We start from the raw sequence: 22,857 nt of genomic DNA on the forward strand, positions 1-22,857 counted from the left end.
AACCTTGCATATGTTGCTGTTGTAAATGATCAAGGACAGATTGAAGCTGTGTCTGAGTCAGAGACAAAGGCACAACAGAGAGTTGTTAACCAAGGAAATGTGAAGTCACACAACCAGAGAGGTACATTGGTAAAACCAGTGGCGGGTAGTTCCAAGGGTGGAACAGAAACAACAGGGGAATGTTATAAGTATAACAACTGTTTGTTTTCTTCTCTGGATGACGCTTTGCTCGCAGCACGCATTGATACTTTAGGGGGAGTATGTTACCATAAAGCACCAATGCTGCAGCAAGCAAAGGCTCCAGCAGCTCAGTCAGCTGCTTGTGGCTGGAAAGCCAGACAGGATGTTTGTGATTGTTGCCATGGAAACAAAGGGGCAGTTCATTCTGTAGTGAGTACCGGATGTTAGCTCAGTGTGTGTGTCATATGACCTGTACTGGAAGTACATGGGTGGAGTTTCTTCTTGCTGTTGTCGAGTGCAGACACGTTTCTCTGTACTGATATGAGAGACAGAAATAAAAGATGTAAATAATTTTCTGTCTGCTTCTTTCCCCTCCTGGGAGACACCAAAGGGGAGAGAGGATGAACGGTGTGTTCCTCTCACACATCTGAGATGAATCGCCGGGACCTCGCCTGCTTATCAGCAAAGTGGAGACGCGGGGAGGTCGACAGGAATATCTGCCGGTGCCTACGCTGTGGCACATTCCTCTGACCCAGGCAGAATTCCAACACATTACATGTCTTTAGGCACCAGGCAAAAATATTCCTCTTTGTCCAGGCCTTTGCCCATTAAATCGATTTCTTGTTAAAGCTGTGCAGAGGGGGGCTGTTATTATTGTATTATTATACTGCCCTGTTGTTACTCTTTTTATTATGTTTTTATTACTGATGCGCCATAAAATGTGTTCTTAATGTTGTACACTGCCATGGGATATTTGGATAAAAGTCAGTATGTAAATCAAATAAACAAGCAAGCAAGCAAGCAAGCAAGCAGGTAAACAAACAAACAAACAAACAAACACTCCCCCACCATCCGCTGGTGTGCACTTCATTCTTCCTTTCTGTAGGGTTCGGGTGCATCATCTCGTTCTCTCTGGAAACTCACTAGCACATCTGAACCAAGCAGATTGAATGCCTTGCACATCAGCTGGTGCAGTGTGTGTGTGTGTGTTTGTATGTGTGTGTGTGATGCTTCCTGCAGTATTTGGAGGAGCCAGCCAGTTCCCAGGTGGGACTCACTGGCACCACAAAACCAAGCAGATTGAATGCCTTGCACATCAGCTAATGCAGGCAGAGTTTAATCTTACTTTCTGCAGCGTTTGGCCATGGCAGCCAGTTCTCAGTAGGAAGAGGGGAGCATGACGTAACCAAGTACAATGAAACTCCCTGCAAGTCAGCTGATGTTGGGGTGGGAAGGAGAGCTCCCCCACCATCTCCAACCTAACTTCCTACAATGCGCTCCGCCTGCTCCAACTAAGCCTGCCCATCCAAGCTGAATCCTGTCACACACACCAATTGTCCTGATTTTAACAAGACATCACTGATTGACAGAAGCCGCCCTGGCTTCTTATTCCAGGAGGAGGTGGGGAGAAAGCCCAGCCAGCAAAGTTGAATGAATGAATGAATGAATGAATGAATGAATGAATCTTTATTTGTGTCAGCCATCGGCCATAGCAGTAAAACAACAATATGATATGCAAAGAATAGAAATAAAAAGTCAATTATATAAAATACATTTTAGGGTTTTGAATCAATGGTCAAATAGTGGATATTATTCTAATTGCCCCAGCTAAAAATCTTGCAGCCTTTGCTGTCACCTGCTCGTCTTGATCTGCCAAGAGATAGGATACAGTGGCAGTGGTTAGGCGACCCAGAATGGACAATAAAAGAAGAGTGATAACCTCATTCCTCAAGTCTTTATACAGAGTGCAAGCCACCGATTCAGTACTGCCATCTCCACAGGGACATAAGCATTTTTCGTGTGGAATCTGTTGGTATCGTCCCTCAAGTCCAGCCAAAGGCATGACATTCAATCTTGCAAGAGTAAAAGCACATCTATATTTTAGAATTGCTAGATTATGCCAGAGAGTCAAAATGGGAAGGTGAAAAATAGTTATGCCATGGGCAAAAGTAAAGGCAGCAGAGGGGTGATGGTGGGCCAGAGTGGGGGGGTCAGTGGCATGGTGGTGGTTTGGAGTGTCCCAGAGGGTCCTTTCTGCAGGGCTCATCACACAACCCTCCAATGGTGGACAACCCAGAGGGATAAGTGAGTGGAACCGTGGATGTGACTTCTACCTTTGTAAAGTAGGCCAGTTCCTACAAGCACCCCTCTCTATTGTCCATTCAGACAAGGAAGAGGCAGAACTCAGAACTCAGAACTCAAGTATATATTTTAGCCAGGTATCTAATGCTAGTAGGTCTGCTTAGCCCCACTGAAATTAGTGCACTCAACATAATCCTGCTCATTTATGTGACTGGGTTTACTCTGAGTACAACTAGCAACGGATACAGCCTGTGAATCAGGGCCCATGGACCCTGGGGCTGTGTTTTCCTCACTCTTGACCTGACGCATTAAAGGGACAGAACTAAACATTTCATGGCCCATGACTTTGGACTTTGGCACATAAATAGGAGTGGCCTAGCTGGATTGCAAGAAACAGTGAACTGCTTTGGCAGTCCTTCATAAAACTTTCTGATCTGCGTTAAATCAGCCCTCTAAAGTTCAGTTCTGCCTTGGTACGTGCACTAGTGTAAACCTGTATAACTGAATGCTGTTCTTCTCATTTGGAGCGAATTCTCCAGGGGCTTCTCCCAACAGCAAACACTGTGTCAAGACCCTGCAATTAGAGATAATTGACGGAGAGCCCTTACAGCCATCGCATATGCTACATACAGGTGCAATTTTCACAGATCATCATTATTCCTGATTATTCAGTATTACAACTAACCTTAAAATAGCATTTGCTATACAGTTTTCTGTGCTGCATTGTAAACAGCGCTTTGTCTTTTACGTGGTATTAACTGTGACCTGTGTTTACCTGGACGCTGTGCTTTCCACCTTGTGCCAAGTCCCAAATGGGCAGCAAACCAAGACAAGGCTCTGCAATTAGCTGTAATTTTCACAGCAGAAAGCCCAATTAAACTTGTCAGCCAGGATTCGAATTATGAAGCAAACCTCGGCAAGCAGCTGACAATCAGGAAGAAAGAGAGAAACCTGCTCTTTTCTCTCATCTGCTGTCTGCCACATTTTAGTTTAATCATATCAACAATATCTAGCTGGGCCCAGAAACTCTCAGGCAGAGCTGATCAACACACACAAACTGTTTCTCACTTAACAAGGCAAATATCCTATGTGAATCCCATCACAATGAAATGCTTATAATTTGAACACTAGGTTTGGACTCATCCATGAACGTATCCATGAAAAGTTTTGGGAAACTTCTAGGCTGGGATGCTGCGGCCAGGCTGTTGCCCAGTGCCAATGATCTGAAGAATGTGGCTCTGCCATTCAAGCTATTTTACTGGCTGCCAGGACATTTGCACACACAATTCAAAGTATCAATAAGCCCCGCTCTGTGCCCAGAAGCGTTGTGGCCCATAGAGTGCAGCAAAATACTGGGCAAGGTTTTCCCCAGTATCATCTCTGTGTGATGGGCTACTGGGGAAAAGCTGTCCCATAAGCCTTTGCTGCAGAGGGGAGGGCAGGCCTATATAAGGCTGTTTCCCCTGGAGCTTTCAGAGCTTCCCATCTGCCCACCCTCAGGTTAGAGCCTTCACTGGGCAATTTTGGGTCATTGGTTGACAGGGCCAGAAAGATAATAATAATAATAATAATAATAATAATAATAATAATAATAATAATAATTATTATTATTATTTATACCCCGCCCATCTGGCTGGGTTTCCCCAGGCACTTTGGGTGGCTTCCAACAAAATACTAAAATACAATAACATATAAAACATTAAAAGCTTCCCTAAACAGGGCTGCCTTCAGATGTCTTCTAAAAGCCTGGTAGTTGTTGTTCTCTTTGACATCTGGTGGGAGGGTGTTCCACAGGGAAGGCGCCACTACCGAGAAGGCCCTCTGCCTGGTTCCCTGTAACTTGGCTTCTCGCAGGGAGGGAACTGCCAGAAGGCCCTTGGCGCTGGACCTCAGTGTCCTGGCAGAACGATGGGGCTGGAGACGCTCCTTCAGGTCTACTGGACTGAGGCCATTTAGGACTTTCAAGGTCAGCACCAACACTTTAAATTGTGCTCAGAAATGTACTGGGGATTTTCTTTTCTCCAAAGATGATTGGTTTTTTTGGTTTTTTTTGCTTTCCCTCAGTGAAATTATGCCTTTCCGTTGATAGGCGGAAGAACATTGTTTGCATAGGGTGGAAATGGCATTGGTCAGCATCAACATAGTATAGAGGGTTCCCCCTAAGGGTCCTGAGGGGTGGATTTACCATGGCAAACCCAAGCATGGTTTCGGTATCTGCCTGGTTGGAACTTGCACCCTGGTCCTCAAGGGAGACCTTGCTTGCTTGGCCTGCACCACGGCAAAGTTCAACACTGGCCGACTCCCATTTGGAGTGATCCAAACCCAGCGGATCCATTCCATCGACACGGGGCTTGTGGAATGATGAACTGATCCTGGGACCCATTCCATGCCAACCCTTGCCCTGCCTGCTGCTGCCAACAAAGTTTTGTCCTGATTTTATTCCATCACCATTGTACAGTCTGGTTATTTTGCCGCTTTCATGGGCCACATAATGGGCCTGCCTGGGCAATGATATTTAATGTTCTGAGCAGCACAGGACAGGGAATTTTGAAGGACCGCCTCCTCCTAGATCAACCTAGTTGCACAATCACACCCTTTTGACACCATGACTGCAAGGTGGTTTTAAGAAGTTAACACTCTGTGCTATGTGATCTTGAGTACACAATGGAAATTTAATCCCATGCCTTTATCTAGGTCATCATCGCTGAACATATGTGTTCCTTCCTCTTTGGAATGAGGCACAGATTTACACAGCATCACCTAGTAGGATTACCATCTTTTTCTTCTTCTGTGCCCCATGTTCTCTTCTTTTAGCTGTATCTTGACCTTCAAGTATTGCAGGTGACAATGTTCATGAAAAACTTCACCTCCTGATTTATATATAGCACACACAACCCTTAATATCACAGAAACATAGGTGCCAACTTGATGACTTTGAGGACACCTGAGCCCCTACCCCAAATATACTGGGAGCTCCCCGCCATCTTGAGGGGCCGAGCCTTGGCAGGACTACCAGCGGCAGGCCCCACTGGATCTTTCTGCAGCAGCAGCAGGTCCTGTTGGGTCTCATTGGGCCTACTCACAGTCTTGTACTAGGTTCTCGATATCTTCTATTTTTTTAAGTTTAAAACAAGCATCAGCAGAAGTCAATATATCTGTATAAGTGCCCCATTTCCTTTCCATATCAATTTTCTTTAGGGCATTTGCTTTGATGAGGGATAGCCATAACAATGTTTTTCTTTTTTTTCTTAAAAAAATAATTTTTATTAAGTTTCCATTTACCAAATTAAACATATCATACCAATTAATCCAAATTATAACAATACACATCATAAAATCCAAATGTTTTCCAAATTATAATTTTTTGTGGGGGATTCCCATGCTTCTTTTTTTTTAAAAGATATTTATTGCAAATTTTTAACAAAAAGAAATCACCAAACATATAAATTACCATCACCAAGAAATAACAATCAAAAGGAAACAGAAAAAAGACAAAGAAATAAACACAGAATAGAAAAAGATACAACAAAAACCACTATCCATAAATCTTATTTCCATGACTTTTGGACTTCCTCACATCTCCCTTTCCTGCATTCTCAATAATAAAGTTATGAACAGCAATTTATTGCCTTATTTCAATTCTTATTTTGTAGTTCTCAAATATTATGTCTCAAACTTTAAATATTTTTGTCAACCACTTAACTGCTTAGTTTAAACATAATATTACTTCAAATTTCATCTTTTTCTTAAACATCACTTATTCTCATAATATCTTTCAACTAAACTGCTGATGCCATGTTGTTTTCTATCGTGCATTTTCTTAACATTCATACAACTTATAATGTTTTTGTAAATAGTCCTTAAACCTTTTCCAGTCCTCTTCCACTGTCTCTTCTCCCAAGTCTCGGATTCTGCCAGTCATTTCAGCTAGCTCCATGTAGTCTATCAATTGCATCTGCCATTCTTCCAACATGGGCAAATCTTGTGTCTTCCAATGTTTTGCGATGAGTATTCTTGCTGCTGTTGTTGCATACATAAAAAAAGTTCTATCCTTCTTTAACACCCTCTGGCCGACAATGCCCAAAAGGAAGGCCTCTGGTTTCTTAGGGAAGGTATACTTAAATACCTTTTTAAACTCATTATAGACCATTTCCCAGAAGGCCTTAACTCTCGGGCACGTCCACCAAAGGTGAAAGAATGTTCCTTCAGTCTCCTTACATTTCCAAAATTTATTATCATGCAAATGGTAAATTTTTGCAAGCTTGACTGGGGTCATGTACCACCTATATATCATTTTCATAATGTTTTCTTTCAAGGCATTACAAGCCGTGAACTTCACGCCGGTGGTCCATAACCTTTCCCAGTCAACAAACATAATGTTGTACCCAATGTCCTGCGCCCATTTTATCATGGCTGATTTAACTGTTTCATCTTGAGTATTCCATTTTAACAGCAGGTTGTACATTTTTGAAAGTATCTTAATCTTAGGTTCTAACAATTCTGTTTCTAGTTTCGATTTTTTCACCTGGAAACCTATTTTTTTTTATCCAAATGAAAAGTTTCCCTAATCTGAGCATAGTATAACCAATCTCGCACTTTATCCTTTAATTTCTCAAAACTCTGCAATCTCCAGATATCTCCATCTTTTTCTAATATTTCCCAATATTTCGGCCATTTAGCCTCCATATTGAGTGTTTTCTGAGCCTTAGCTTCCATTGGTGACAGCCACCTTGGGGTCTTATTTTCTAATAAGTCTTTATATTTTATCCAGACATTGAACACTGCTTTCCTGACAATATGGTTCTTGAAGGCCTTATGAACTTTAACCTTGTCGTACCACAAATAAGCATGCCATCCAAAAGCATTGTTGAACCCTTCCAGATCCAGGACATCAGTGTTCTCAAGAAGTAACCAATCTTTCAGCCAGCAGAAAGCTGCAGCTTCATAATACAACTTTAAGTCCGGCAGGGCAAACCCCCCTCTTTCCTTAGTGTGATGGGATGATGAGCTGCTTGTGCGTAAAATCGTAGTCCCTCAGAGTTTGCTCAAGTCCACAAACCTCTGTCTGTGACGGAGCCCCTCAAACATGGCTCCTCTAGTCACTGGCAGATTCCGACAGTGGCTGCTTTCAGAATCGCTTCCAACATAAAAGCTCCTTAACGGAAACACGTCTTCTGGACTCACGGCGTGACAGTTTCCGGTGAGGAGTGGGTCTCCCTATGGGAGGTCCAGAAACCTCCCCACTGTTCTCGCTGGAAGTGTCCCTGAGCCATCCCTCCTGCTCGCTTTCCCTCAGAGACCCACCTCTCCCCCTGCTGGTTCCTGCTTCAGCTGCTGGGTCTCTCCCAACCTCCGTGAGTCCTTCCACCACCTGTCCCTCCGATGGCAGTTCCCTGACATCCACCTCCCCTCCAGGGCCCCCTTCACCCCCTCCCGTTCCCTCTCCTCTGGGCGGTGAGGAGGTAAAACCCCGAAAAGAATCCTCTTCATCTTCAGACATCTCGAACATCGGTTGCAGTTCCGGGTCTCTGAATCCTCCTCCTCCTCGGAGTCTGTGAACCCCTCCAACTCCTCTTCCTCGTCTGTGGTTGCAAAGTATTCCCTCCGGAACCTCGCTACAGGCTGAGGTTTCCGTGGGAACCTCTGATGAAAAGTTTCTATTAAGACCTCGTCATTGACATCCTCTGCCATGACCCAGGTGTTTTCTGACTCCGGTTCCCCTTCCCACATTACCAAATACTCCACTTGATCTCCTGTCAGGGAACTGACATCAGAGGAAAGGGAGTTGGTAGGGCTCCCAGAGACTGGGAGAGAGTCAGCAGCCAAAGCAGGGACAAGGAGGGGGAGCGAGGGGTCTCTGGAGGAGGATCTCAGTAATGCTGAGAGAGACGCAGCAGCCCAGGCAGGAAACAGCAGGGGAGAGAAAGGGGTGAGAGACACATCCAGCGAAAATAGCGGGGAGGTGTCAGAAGCAACTGCAGGGAGACCCATGCTTCGCCGGAAGCTGCCACGTCGTGAGTCCAGGAGACGCGTTTCCGTTAAGGAACTTCTTTGCTGGAAGCGCTTCCGCAGGCAGCCACTGTCAGACTCTACTAGTGACTAGAGCAGACATGTCTGAGGAGCTCTGTCACACACAGAGGTTTGTGGGGCCGCACAAACTCTGAAGGGGCACAATTTTAAGCACAAGCAGCTAATCATCCCCTGACAGCAGTCTGACAGTCTTTGTACGCTGCCTGTGCAGGAGAAAGCATCATGAGCAACCCAGCCGGAACCGGAGAGGCAGGGGTTGGAGCTGGTCCAAGCTTGGAAGAAAGGTATCAAGCTCTGGAGGTCCAACTTGCGCTGCAGACGGCGAGGCTCGAGGAGAGAAGGGCTCAGGATGCTGACAAAAAGGGGAGAACCACTCAGTTCCCCAGAAAGGTACCAGGATTGGTGCAGAAGTTTGGGGGGGACCCCAAGGATTACCATGCCTTTAGGACCGAGATGCAATATGCCCTGAATGTGCAGTTTGATGAGTTCCCTGATGAGGAATCGCGAGTTGCTTTCGTAATTGGGCATCTTGAGAAGGGGGCGCGGGACTGGGTTCGACCCCTGATGGCAACGCACAACGATATCCTAAAGGACACTATGAAATTCTTTCGTGCAATGGATATCATGTTTTCCAGCGATATTGAGGAAGGGGTGGTGCGCAGACAGCTAATGGCTTGCAAGCAGGGAAGCAGATCTGTCCGTGAGTACTGGACTGAATTTACCATGCTGATTCACAGATTGGGGTGGGATTTATCGGCAGCACCCATTCAGATGCTATTTGAAGAAGGTCTTTCTTCGGCTGTGAAAGACGAGCTGTCCAGGAGCCCCAGGGCGGTGTCTATGGATCAGCTGACCAAATCTGCGCTGACCATTGGAGCGCGCCAGGAGGCAAGAGCTTTGGAGAGGCGGGAAGGGAGAGGGGAACGTTGGAAGGAGTTACGCATTCCAGACATTCCTGAGCCAGCTTTCCCGCCGGCAGAGCCGATGGAAATCGGAACAGCCCGCGCGCGCGCAGTTTCAAAGCCCAGTGAGGGGGCGAAGAAGGAGGGAAAGGGAGCCCGGAAATGCTATCTCTGCCAACAGCCAGGCCACTTTGCCAGAGTCTGCCCCCAGAGGAAGGAATGGCAAGGGATGGTGGGAGCAGTTGAGGGGGGAGAGCAGGGAGAAACGGAGCAGGTAAAAGCCAACGCCTGGTTGCCACCGTCAGGGCACTGCAGCCAGGCCAAAGAGCAGTGAAAGTGCCCGTGCCAGAAGCTCCTCGACCTGCTCTAGTGATTGAAGTGTCGCTAGAGCTGCAAAATGGACACCCCCTAAAAATAAAGGCGCTGTTGGACTCAGGCAGCTCCTGCAATTTTATGAGCAAGGAGTTTGCTGCTGAACATCAGATACAGACTATCCCTTTAAGCAACCCCCTGCAGGTGACCACGATCGATGGCAGGGAACTGTTGGGAGGAGGAGTTAGCTTGCAGACCGTCCCAATGATAATGAGGGTGGCAAGGCACACAGAACTGATAGCGTTTAATGTGGCCACCTTGGGAGGCGCTCCCATTATTTTGGGAATGAGCTGGCTAGCCTTACATGATCCGCTGGTGGGCTGGCATCAAAGAGTGGTTTCCTTCGGTTCAGCACATTGCTTAGAACACTGCAGGGGGGAAAAGGGGTCAGCAGGGGCCCAAGCCACCCTGGCAGGGACTGAAGTAATGGGGAAGGGGAAGGTGCCACCACAGTATGCTGATCTCAGCGACGTATTCAGCGAGAAGGAAGCTGACCAACTACCCCCGCATAGGCCCTTTGATTGCCAGATCAATTTACTCCCTGGAGCACAGCTTCCTGTAGGCAAGCTGTATGCCATGTCAGACAGGGAAATGCAGGAGTTGCGAGCGTTCATTGACAAGAACCTGAAGAGAGGCTTCATCAGAGAGTCCAAGGCAGCGGGGGGTAGCCCAGTGTTTTTTGTGGATAAAAAAAACACGGACAAGCCGAGACTGGTATGTGACTTTAGGCGGTTAAATGCAGTGACAGAGCCGGCGGCTTTTCCTATGCCCAGGATTGATGATATTTTGACCAGGGTGCGGAAAGGAAAGATTTTTACAAAGCTGGACCTAAGGGGGGCGTACAACCTGATACGTATAAGGAAAGGGGATGAATGGAAGACCACCATGTTCACCCCTTTGGGGGCATTTGAATACCTCGTTATGCCTTTTGGATTACAAACAGGCTCCGCGTGTTTTCAAGCCTTCATGAACCACGTACTGGGGCCTTTGCTCTACAAGAATTGCGTGGCCTTCTTAGATGACGTGTTGGTGTATTCGGAGAATGAGGAGCAACATGTGAGAGACGTCAGAGAAGTGTTGAGCAGGCTGCAAGCCAACAGGCTGTGGGTGAAACTGGAGAAGTGTCAGTTTCATACCAAGGAGGTGGAATTCCTGGGGTACCGCTTGTCAGACAAGGGGTTGGCCATGGACCCCGGCAAGGTTCAAGCGGTGCTGGAATGGAAAACACCCAAGACCAAGAAGGATGTGCAGAGGTTCCTAGGGTTTGGAAACTTTTATCGTAAGTTCATCCGAAACTTCGCCCACCTGACGGCGCCCATCACGGACTGTCTCAGCAGTAAAAAGAAGTTTGTTTGGACGGGGGAGGCGGAGCGAGCGTTTGAGGAACTGAAAAGGGCCTTCGCCTCTGATGAACAACTTCTACATGTGGATTTACAAAAAAAGCTGAGGGTCGAAACAGACGCTTCTGACAGAGCCATAGGGGCGGTGCTTCTTCTGCAGCCGGGGAAGGAGGGGTCAGAGTGGCGACCGTGTGCCTTCTTTTCGCGAAAGCTGAACAAATCTGAGAGGAACTACACGGTGTACGACCGGGAACTTCTTGCGATTCATGAGGCCTTCCGGAGATGGAGGCACCTGCTAATTGGTGCACAACAGAAGGTGCAAGTGTGCACGGACCATAAGAATCTAGAGTATTGGAGAACTGCGCGAGTGCTCAACCAACGGCAGTTGAGATGGGCCCAGGAGTTCTCCAAATTTAACTTTGAGATTTGTTACGTACCAGGCCCAGAGAACGTTAGGGCGGACGCTCTCTCACGCAAACCTGAATATTTGGAGGGAGAGGGTGCCCCCGAAGAGACCCATGTCATTCCCGAGGACCGCTGGGTGTGTGGGGCGGCATTGGTGGGGCAAAGGGAACTGGTAGAGGGAACGGTGCAGGATGAATACGCCCAGGACAAACTCAGGGGTCTCAGGAGGGAGGGAGACAAACCCGGGGGTTTTGAGGAGAGAAACGGGTCGTTGTACTACAAGGGAGCGTTATACATACCTGAAGGGGAATTGAGGGAAAAGGTACTCAAGCAACTGCACGATAGCCCCACAGCAGGGCATTTTGGGCAACACAAAACCATGTGGCTGGTTACCAGGGAATTCTGGTGGCCCAAGGTCAGGGAAGATGTGCGGGAGTATGTGAGAGGGTGTGACCAATGCCAACGAGCCAAGGGGGAGAGGCGGGCACCGGCAGGTTTATTAGAACCACTACCCACGCCGGAAAGGCCATGGGAGGCAGTGGCAATAGATTTCATGACTGATCTGCCCAGGTCCAAAGGGAAAACAGCCATCATGGTTGTGGTAGACCTGTTAACCAAGATGGCCCACTTTATAGCCTGCTCACATGCGGTCACAGCGGAAGAAACCGCTAAATTGTTTGTGGAAAATGTGTTTAGGCTGCATGGCGCCCCCTTGAGGGTGGTTTCTGACCGAGGGAAACAATTTACTTCCAGGTTCTGGAGGAAGCTCATGAGCTTATTGCATGTAGAGGTGAATTTCTCAACTGCCCGTCATCCAGAAACCAACGGGCAGGCGGAAAGAGCTAATGGTGTCCTCCAGCAATATTTGAGGTGTTATGTGAATGACAGAGAGAATGATTGGGTGGAGAAGCTGGCGTTGGCAGAATTTGCCTACAACAATGCAGAGAACGTGTCCACGGGGATGAGCCCCTTTTTGGCTAATCACGGGTGTCATCCCCGAGCCTTCCCAGGGGGGGAAGGGGAGAACTGGAGCGTTCCAGCCGCAGAACAGTTCGTTGAAGAAATGGAAGCGATCCATCGCCAGCTCCAACTTAATTTAAACAGGGCGAAGGAGGAATATAAGAGGCAGGCAGACAAAACCAGAAGGGAAGGGGAAAGCATTAGGGTGGGGGACCAGGTGTGGCTGTCCACCCAAGGGTTACCATTCAAAGGAGGTTGTAAGAAGTTAAGACCCAAAAGGTTGGGCCCATTTGAAGTCACGCAACAGGTCGTTGCTGTCACCGTATAAAGGGGACAGAGAGGGGAGGGTCAATAGGGGACCAGCTATGGAGGAAAAAGAACACAGCTACCATGTAGCGGAGATTCTCGATTCCAGGTGGAAGGGAGAGCAAGTAGAGTATTTGGTAATGTGGGAAGGGGAGCCGGAGTCGGAAAACACCTGGGTCAGGGCAGAGGATGTAGATGACGAGGTTTTGATTGAAACTTTTCATCAGAGATTCCCTCGTAAACCCCAGCCAGTGGCGAGGTTCCGGAGGGAATACTTCGCCACCACCGACGAAGAAGAAGAGTTGGAGGGGTTCTCTGATTCCGAGGTGGAGGAGGATTCAGCGAGTCGGAACGAAGACCGATGGAGGGAAATGTTCGAGACGTCTGAAGATGAAGAGGATTCTTTTCGGGGTTTCAGCTCCTCACCGCCCAGAGGAGAGAGTAGGGGCGGGGGAGAAGGGGGCCCTGGAGGGGAGGTGGATGTCAGGGAACTGACATCAGAGGAAAGGGAGTTGGTAGGGCTCCCAGAGACTGGGAGAGAGTCAGCAGCCAAAGCAGGGACAAGGAGGGGGAGCGAGGGGTCTCTGGAGGAGGATCTCAGTAATGCTGAGAGAGACGCAGCAGCCCAGGCAGGAAACAGCAGGGGAGAGAAAGGGGTGAGAGACACATCCAGCGAAAATAGCGGGGAGGTGTCAGAAGCAACTGCAGGGAGACCCATGCTTCGCCGGAAGCTGCCACGTCGTGAGTCCAGGAGACGCGTTTCCGTTAAGGAACTTCTTTGCTGGAAGCGCTTCCGCAGGCAGCCACTGTCAGACTCTACTAGTGACTAGAGCAGACATGTCTGAGGAGCTCTGTCACACACAGAGGTTTGTGGGGCCGCACAAACTCTGAAGGGGCACAATTTTAAGCACAAGCAGCTAATCATCCCCTGACAGCTCCCTTCCACCTGGAATCAAGGATCTCCGCCACATGGCTGCTGTGTTCCCTTTCCTCCATTGCTGGTCCCCGGGTGAACCTCCCTTCTCTGTCCCCTTTATACGGTGACAGTAACGACCTGTGGAAAACTGGGTGAAGTTTCATGTGGTTTGGTAACTGGAGTCTGAAAGCCACTGGGTTGACCTGTTGCGTGACTTCAAATGGGCCCAATCTTTTGGGTCTTAACTTCTTACAACCCCCTTTGAATGGTAACCCTTCGGTTGACAGCCACACATGGTCCCCCACCCTAATGGTTTCACCTTCCCTTCGGTTTCTGTCTGCCTGCCTCTTATACTCCTCCTTGGCCCTGTCTAAGTTGAGTTGGAGCTGACGATGGATCGCTTCCATTTCTTCTACGAACTGTTCGGCAGCTGGGACGCTCCATCTCTCCCCTTCCCCCCCTGGGAAAGCCCTGGGATGACACCCGTAATTAGCCAAAAAGGGGCTCATCCCTGTGGACACGTTCTCCGCATTGTTGTAGGCAAATTCCGCCAACGCCAGCTTCTCCACCCAATCATTCTCTCTGTCATTGACATAACACCTCAGATATTGCTGGAGGATGCCATTGGCTCTTTCCGCCTGCCCGTTGGTTTCAGGATGCCGGGCAGTCAAAAAATTGACCTCTACATGCAGTAAGCTCATGCGCTTCCTCCAGAACCTGGAAGTAAATTGTTTCCCTGGGTCTGAAACCACCCTCAAGGGGGCGCCATGCAACCTAAAAACATTTTCTATAAACAATGTCACTGTTTCTTCTGCCGTGACTGCATGTGAACAGGCTATAAAGTGGCCCATTTTGGTTAACAGGTCTACCACAACCATGATGGCTGTTTTCCCTCTGGACTTCGGCAGATCAGTCATAAAATCTATTGACACTGCTTCCCATGGTCTTTCAGGTGTGGGTAGCGGTTCTAATAACCCCGCCGGCGCCCGCCTCTCCCCTTTGGCTCGCTGGCATTGGTCACAACCTCTCACATACTCCCGTACATCTTCCCTGACATTGGGCCACCAAAATTCCCTGGTAACCAACCACATGGTTTTGTGTTGCCCAAACACAAGCTGTGGGGCTATTGTGCAGCTGCTTGAGTACTTTCCCCCTCAACTCTCCTTCAGGTATATACAGTGCTCCCTTGTAATACAATGTCCCGTTTCTCTCCTCAAAACCTCCGGGTTTGTCTCCCTCCCTCCTGAGACCCCTGAGTTTGTCCTGGGCGTATTCATCATTCTCCGTTCCCTCCACCAGTTCTCTTTGCCCCACCAATGCCGCCCCACACACCCAACGGTCCTCTGGAATGACATGTCTCTCTTCGGGTGCCCCCTCCCCCTCCAAATATTCGGGTTTGCGTGAGAGAGCGTCCGCCCTAATGTTCTCCGGGCCTGGCACGTAACAAATCTCGAAGTTAAATTTGGAGAACTCCTGGGCCCATCTCACCTGCCATTGGTTGAGTACTCGTGCTGTTCTCCAATACTCTAGGTTCTTGTGGTCAGTGCACACTTGCACCTTACGTTGTGCGCCTATTAGCAGGTGCCTCCATCTCTGGAACGCTTCATGAATAGCGAGTAGTTCTCGGTCATACACCGTGTAGTTCCTCTCGGATTTGTTCAGCTTTTGCGAAAAAAAGGCACACGGTCTCCACTCTGACTCCTCCTTCCCTGGCTGCAGAAGCACCGCCCCGATTGCTCTGTTTGATGCGTCCGTTTCCACTCTCATCAGTTTTTGTAAATCCACATGCAGGAGATGTTCTTCAGAGGCGAAGGCCCTTTTTAGTTCCTCGAATGCTCGCTCCGCCTCCTCAGTCCAAACGAATTTCTTCTTACTGCTGAGACAGTCCGTAATAGGCGCCGTCAGGTGGGCAAAGTTTCGGATGAACTTACGATAGAAGTTCCCAAACCCTAGGAACCTCTGCACATCCTTCTTTGTTTTGGGTGTTTTCCATTCCAGCACCGCCTGCACCTTGCCTGGATCCATGGCCAATCCCTTGTCTGACAGGCGATACCCCAGGAATTCCACCTCCTTGGTATGAAACTGACACTTCTCCAGTTTCACCCACAGCTGGTTCGCTTGCAGCCTGCTCAACACTTCTCTGACGTCTCTCACATGCTGCTCCTCATTCTCTGAATACACCAACACGTCGTCTAAGAAGGCTACGCAATTCTTGTAAAGCAAAGACCCCAGTACGTGGTTCATAAACGATTGGAAGCACGCCGAGCCTGCTTGTAGTCCGAAGGGCATTACTAAATATTCAAATGCCCCCAATGGGGTGAACATGGTGGTTTTCCATTCATCCCCCTTCCTTATTCGTATCAGGTTGTACGCCCCCCTTAGGTCCAGCTTTGTAAAAATCTTTCCCTTCCGCACCCTTGTCAAAATGTCGTCAATCCTGGGCATAGGGAAGGCCACTGGTTCTGACACGGCGTTCAAGGCCCTGAAGTCACACACCAGCCTCGGCTTGTCCGTGTTTTTTTTATCCACAAAAAACACTGGGCTGCCTCCCACCGCTCTGGACTCTCTGATGAAACCTCTCTTCAAATTTTTGTCAATGAACTCCCTTAGTTCCAACATCTCCCTGTCTGACATGGCATACAACTTGCCTACTGGGAGCTGTACCCCAGGGAGTAAATTGATTTGCGGGGGTAGTTGGTCAGCTTCCCTTTCGCTGAAGACGTTGCGGAGATCTGCGTATTGTCGTGGCACCTTCTCTTTCTCCGTTACTTCAGTCCCTGCTAGGGTGGCTCGGGCCCCTGCCGAACCCTTTCCCTCTTTGCAGTGTTCTAGGCAGTGTGCTGACCCAAAGGAAACCACTCTCTGATGCCAGCCCACCAGCGGATCATGTAACGCTAGCCAGCTCATCCCCAAAATAATGGGAGCTCCTCCCAAGGTGGCCACATTAAACGCTATCAGTTCGGTGTGTCTTGCCACCTTCATTATCATTGGGACGGTCTGCAGGCTCACTTCTCCTCCCAACAGCTCCCTGCCATCGATTGTGGTCACCTGCAGGGGGTTGCTTAAAGGGATCGTCTGTATCTGGTGTTCAGCTACAAACTCTTTGCTCATGAAATTGCAGGAGCTACCTGAGTCCAACAGCGCCTTTATCTTTAAAGGGTGTCCGTTTGGCAGCTCTAGCGACACTTCTATCACTAGGGCGGGTTTAGGAGGTTCCGGCGTGGGCACTTTCACTGCTCTTTGGCCTGGCTGCTGTGCCCCGACGGTGGCAGCCAGGCGTTGGCTTTTACTTGCTACGGTACTTCTTCCTCTCTTCCCTCAACAGCTCCTGCCATCCCTTGCCATTCCTTCCTCTGGGGGCAGACTCTGGCAAAGTGACCTGGCTGTTGGCAGAGATAGCATTTCCGGGCGCCTTTTCCCTCCTTCTTTACCCCCTCACTGGGCTTTGAAACTGCGCGCGCACGCGCTGTTCCGATTTCCATCGGCTCTGCCGGCGGGAAAGTTGGCTCTGGAATGTCTGGAATGCGGAACTCCTTCCAACGTTCCCCCTTCCCTTCCCGCCTCTCCAAGGCTCTCGCCTCCTGGCGCGCTCCTATGGTCAGCGCAGATTTGGTCAGCTGGTCCATAGAAACCGCCCTGGGGCCCCGGGAAAGTTCGTCTTTCACAGCCGAAGCAAGCCCTTCTTCAAACAGCATTTGAATGGGTTCCGCCGATAGGTCCCACCCCAATCTGTGGACCAACATGGTGAACTCAGTCCAGTACTCACGGACAGATCGGCTCCACTGTTTGCAAGCCATTAACTGTCTGCGCACCACTCCCTGCTCAATATCGCTGGAAAACATCAGATCCATGGTGCGAAAGAACTTCCTCGTGTCCTTTAGGACGTCATTATTCGCTGCCATCAGGGGCCTAACCCAGTCTCTCGCCCCCCTTTCAAGATGCCCAATCACGAAAGCCACTCGCGATTCCTCGTCAGGGAAATCATCAAACTGCAGATTGAGGGCATATTGCATCTCTGTCCGAAAGGCATGATAGTCCTTGGGCTCCCCCCCAAACTTCTGCACCAATCCTGGTACCTTTCTGGTGATCTGGGTGGCTTTCCCCTTTTTGTCTGCATCCTGAGCCCTCCTCTCCTCGAGCCTCGCCGTCTGCAGCGCTAGCTGGACCTCCAACACCCGGTACCTTTCTTCCAGGCTTGGACTCGCTCCCGCTCCTGCTTCTCCGGTTCCGGCTGGGTTGCTCATGATGCCTTCTCCTGCACAAGCTGCTTTCAAAGACTGTCGGAATGCTGTGATGGGATGATGAGCTGCTTGTGCGTAAAATCGTAGTCCCTCAGAGTTTGCTCAAGTCCACAAACCTCTGTCTGTGACGGAGCCCCTCAGACATGGCTCCTCTAGTCACTGGCAGATTCCGACAGTGGCTGCTTTCGGAATCGCTTCCAACATAAAAGCTCCTTAACGGAAACACGTCTTCTGGACTCACGGCATGACAGTTTCCGGCGAGTAGTGGGTCTCCCTATGGGAGGTCCAGAAACCTCCCCACTGTTCTCGCTGGAAGTGTCCCTGAGCCATCCCTCCTGCTCGCTTTCCCTCAGAGACCCACCTCTCCCCCTGCTGGTTCCTGCTTCCGCTGCTGGGTCTCTCCCAACCTCCGTGAGCCCTTCCACCACCTGTCCCTCCGATGGCAGTTCCCTGACACTTAGCATCGGTTAATATTTTAAATTTTATTCTGGGCTTTTTGCCCTGCCAGACAAATTTAGAAATATCTCTCTGCCACTTTCTAAAACATTCCCCCTTGTCCACAATCTGTAGGGTCTGGAATAAAAACAGCATTTTTGGCAGTACATTCATCTTTATAGCAGCAATTCGGCCCAACAAGGAAAGTTTCAATCTTGACCAGCTTTCTAAATCCTTTTTGATTTCTGACTAACACTTTTCATAGTTGTCCTTAAATAAATTCAAGTTTTTAGCAGTCATATTTACCCCTAGGTATTTCACTTTTTTCACCACATTTAGATCTGTCTCTTTCTGAAACCTTTCTGATTCCAAAGGTGTCAATTTTTTTTCTAAAACCTTTGTTTTTTGCTTGTTTAATTTAAATCCCGCCACCCGACCAAACTCATGAATCAGTTCTAAAACCCTTTTTGTACTAGATTCTGGCTCCTGTAGTGTCAAAACCAGATCATCTGCGAAAGCTTTAAGTTTGTACTGTTTAGCTCCGACCTGAACCCCTTCAACCAACCGGTCCCCTCTAATCATATTCAAGAGCACCTCCAGGACCGAAATAAATAACAGAGGGGAGATGGGACAACCTTATCGTGTTCCTTTCTCAATCTTAAACTCTTCTGTCACCACATTGTTAACTATCAATTTAGCTTTTTGTTCTGAATAAATTGCCTCTATACCATTCTCAAACCCCCGTCCCACTCCCATCCCTTCCAAATTTTTCTTCATAAACATCCATGAAATATTATCAAAGGCCTTCTCTGCATCTTTAAAAATCAAAACAGCTTTTGTATTCATATTTGTTTGCAAAAGTTCCAAGATATCAATAATGTTCCTAGTATTGTTAAACAAATGTCTACCTGGGAGAAAGCCTACCTGGTCTTTATGAATTACTTCATTTAACACTTTTTAAAGTCTACTTGCCAAAATGTCTGCAAAAAATTTGTAATCCACATTCAGGAGAGAGATGGGACGGTAGTTCTTAAGTTGTGTCTTTTCAGTTTCCAATTTAGGTATCAATGTGATGAAAGCTTCTTTCCACGATTCCGGTGCCTTCTTCCCCTCCATAATCTCGTTGCAAACCTCCATTAGTGGTTGTATCAGATAGTCTTTCAGTATCTTGTAGTACTTGGAGGTAAGCCCGTCTGGCCCTGGAGATTTGCCCAGTTGCATATTCTGAATGGCACCTTCAATTTCTTGTTGTGTTATTTTGTAGCTCAAAATTATCCTATTTTCTTGAGACAGTTTTGGTAATCCATTTCTTCTCAAAAATTGGTCTATCTCAGTCTCTTTCTGCGGCCCTTGCGTATAAAGTTGTTTAAAGTATCTCTGGAAGCACTTTCTAATTTCCTCAGGGTTCTGAACGTTTCTTCCTTCAATCTCTAAATTTGTGACCGTGTTCAATTTTTGTCTCTTTTTCAACTGCCATGCTAGCAGTTTCCCACATTTATTTGCTGATTCAAAAGACCTTTGTTTCAGTAATTTAATTTTCCACTCGACTTCCTGATTTATCAGTTTAGAGTATTGTGCTTGGTAAAGTTTAATTTCTCTCATAATCTCCTGTGACTTAGGTTTCGATCTTAGCTTTTTCTCACCTTCCTTTATTTTTTCCAGAATCTTATCCTTTTTCTCATTCTGTGTTCTTTTCTTTATCACATTCTGTTGTAGCAAAAACCCCCTCATGACAGCTTTACTTGCATCCCAGATTACTCTTTTTTCCACTGTTGTATTCAAATTTATTTCAAAATAGTCTCTTAAGGTCTTTTGGGCCTTCTTAATGATCTCCTGATCTCTTAACAAGGTGTCATTCATCTTCCATCTGAAGGAACCAGTTGTAGTTAGTCTCATTTCCATTTTCATTGCGTTATGGTCGGAGCAGGTTTTTGGGCAGATTTCCTTTCTAGTCTTAGGTGCCAGTCCTCTAGTTATCCAAATTTGGTTGATTCTTGTCCATGACAGTTGGGCTTCAGAAAAGAATGTTCCTTCTCTTCCTAGGGGGTTCTTTGTCCTCCAAATATCAATCAAGTCCATATTGTCAGTCAGTTCAAAAAAAGTTTTAGGTAGTCTGCCATCTTTTGTCAAGCTTTGGTTTTGTGACTTATCCATGTTTGTAGAGACCACCCCATTCATGTCTCCCATCATAATGATGTTACTATAGTCCAGATAGTCCAGCATTGTCTCATGCAGTTTCTTATAAAATTCTGATTTCCCCTCGTTCGGTGCATAAATTCCCAATATCAAAAATTTTTCACCTTGAGTTTGTATCTCAATTGCTAAAATTCTTCCTTGCTCATCTTTAAATAGAAATTTTGGTGATAGGCTCTCCTTTGCATATATCACCACTCCTCTCTTCTTAACTCGGTCTGATGAGATAAATTCTTGGCCTAATCTCTTGTTAATTAACACTTTTCTGTGGAGCCTAGTCACATGAGTTTCCTGCAAGCAAATAATGTCCAATTGTTCTTTCTTTAATATATGAAATATCCTTCTCCTTTTTTCCGGGGAGTTACAGCCATTAATATTCCAACTGAAGAGCTGCAGAGACATCCTGGACAAATCTGTTATTCCTTTGGTGGGGGCGTCTCTTTCTTCTGGACTTCAGGCCCCAAAGGTGTAGGTATGGGCAAAGGCCCAGGCCCTGGGATTCCTGTAATCCCTTTCTGAAGGTCTTCTCCGTAGTCGTTCAAGAACTTTTCTTTATCCTCGGCTGTTTTAATTTTCACCTTCTTCCCTCTAAAAGTAAAAGATAGTCCTTGAGGAAATTCCCACCTAAAAGGAATTGAGTTGCTCCTCAGTAGTTTTGCTAACTCTGAATAGGTGGATCTAAGATCCAAAAGTTGTTTCGGGATGTCTTTGTAGATTTCTGCTCTCCTATCTTGAATTACAAGTGACTTTTCGTAGTGTAGGCTTAATATTTTATCTCTTTCTTCTTTAGATCTCAAAATAATCAAACAGTCTCTGGGTCTGTCTTTCCTTGCTACTCTTCCCAGTCTGAAGGCACTCACGATTTTAAAATCCTTATCTTCTTCTAAAGGCCAGAACTTGGAAAATTCTTTTGACAAGTAATCAGTCAAATCCCCTTGTTCAAGTTCTGGAATTGCCCTCAGTCTCAGGTTATTTTCCCTATTACGTAATTCAATCATAGACAGGTAGGCCTGCTGTTCTCCAATCTGCTTATGCAATGGTTTTACCTCTTCCTTTAATGCTTCAGCTTTCTGATTGGCTTCCACAGCCAATTTGCGGTTCTCTGTGGTGACTTCTAATAGGTTCCCAATTGATTGTGCATGTGAAGCAACTTGTTCAGTTAGTTTATTTAAACTGGCAGTGGTTTGATCAATCTTAGCCGAATGCTCATCTGCCTTTTTGTCCAAACTTTCCAGTTTTTCCAAAATTTTATCTAGTACTGTGGCAGAGCCTCCTGCAGCCATACCTTCTAACTGGGTCTGCTCTGTGTCTTCCTCTTGTGTCACCAAAATACCAGGCACAGATGATATGCGCAGCTGTGCAGTCAAAGTTGTTTGAGTTGATTGTTTAGCTTTAGCTTTGGCTGATCTTGTTTTCCCAGTGCCACTCATTCCACCCTGTCTACGTGCCAAGGTCAAACCATGTATGGTCCCATGGGAATCCACAAGCCCAGAGGTATAAACAACAAGATAGGAGAGAAGAAAAGTGAAAAAACAAGTCCCAGACAGTTATAAATCCAAAATCCTCTAGGGGGAGTTTAAACGTATCTTGAGGGAAACAAAACTTGTTACTTAAAGAAAAAAGTAAAAAAGTTGCTCCATAGCTTCAAAGTTTATAATAATGTCCAAACAGCCCTAAGTTTCCAAAAGACCTTCAGCTCTCTTGTAGTTAGCAGAGTTAATCCTTAGTGTGAAACAATGTCTCTAAAAAGTGCCAGAAACAATATTTCAATGTATCCAGTCAAATAGCGCTCAACTGTAGCAGTTCCAAATAGCAAAGACAAAGTCCACAATTTGACAGCTTATTAATCTGGCAGCCCGAGTATTTGGGTTTCTTATTACATTTGTAAGTCCACGGGAAGAGGTAGACAAAGTCCAGAACCAGAAAAAGAAAAAGTTTAAATCCCTTAGTCTCTGTAAAGACAGCTCAGAAAATGCACGGCTTTAAAACTTTCAGCGCCACTTCAAAGGCTTCAGGTAGATCAAAGTCTTTTTGCTTTAGATCCTTAAGCAGAACCGGGAGACGGACTTCCTGGTTGCGTCTCCCGCTTTGGCCAAATTTTAAATCAATTTTGTCTCAATCCTTCAGTCCCCTTACTCACGGGTTGGTGCTTTTTCAAATCGGATGTTCCAGGAAAAAAGGTCAGTGCTCACCGACAGCAGCTATGCGGCTTCACTTCCACAGAAAGAGCGATCGACTCACAGCACCACGCCAGCCCTTCCACGTTCCAGAGCCCCTTACGGGGTTCCTTCTTCATTTCGGGGGGCGCTTCTGGTGCCCGCCGAGTCCCACGGCCACAGGCTCACTCTGCCTGTGGTTTTCTGATGTGGGTCTCCGCTTCGCCATAGCGGACGACCCGTTTCTGCGGAGCTTCCCCTTCACAGCGCCATTGCCGTTCGCGCCGCCTCCGGAAGTCGGATTCCCATGCTTCTTGATTGGCAGGAGTCCAATCATCT

General features: G+C 47.3%; 1 protein-coding gene and 1 long non-coding RNA gene across 2 annotated transcripts in view; both read right to left on the reverse strand.

Annotated features, from left to right (window-relative positions):
* The window catches only part of LOC309521658 (vomeronasal type-2 receptor 26-like), a gene marked incomplete at both ends in the record, with an annotated part of 35,128 nt that extends 13,483 nt beyond the window's left edge, over positions 1-21,645 (reverse strand). Inside the window, one exon of the mRNA XM_082204368.1 lies at positions 21,409-21,645. Coding sequence (XP_082060494.1) covers positions 21,409-21,645 — 237 coding nt within the window. The remainder of the gene's footprint in view (positions 1-21,408) is intronic.
* LOC309521577 overlaps positions 1-22,857 on the reverse strand; it is a 210,323-nt gene that overhangs the window by 85,075 nt on the left and 102,391 nt on the right. The gene's annotated exons all lie outside the window — the stretch shown is intronic.

This window comes from Podarcis vaucheri, assembly GCF_965113315.1.
Source record: "Podarcis vaucheri genome assembly, chromosome: 16".
Classification (NCBI taxonomy): domain Eukaryota; kingdom Metazoa; phylum Chordata; class Lepidosauria; order Squamata; family Lacertidae; genus Podarcis; species Podarcis vaucheri.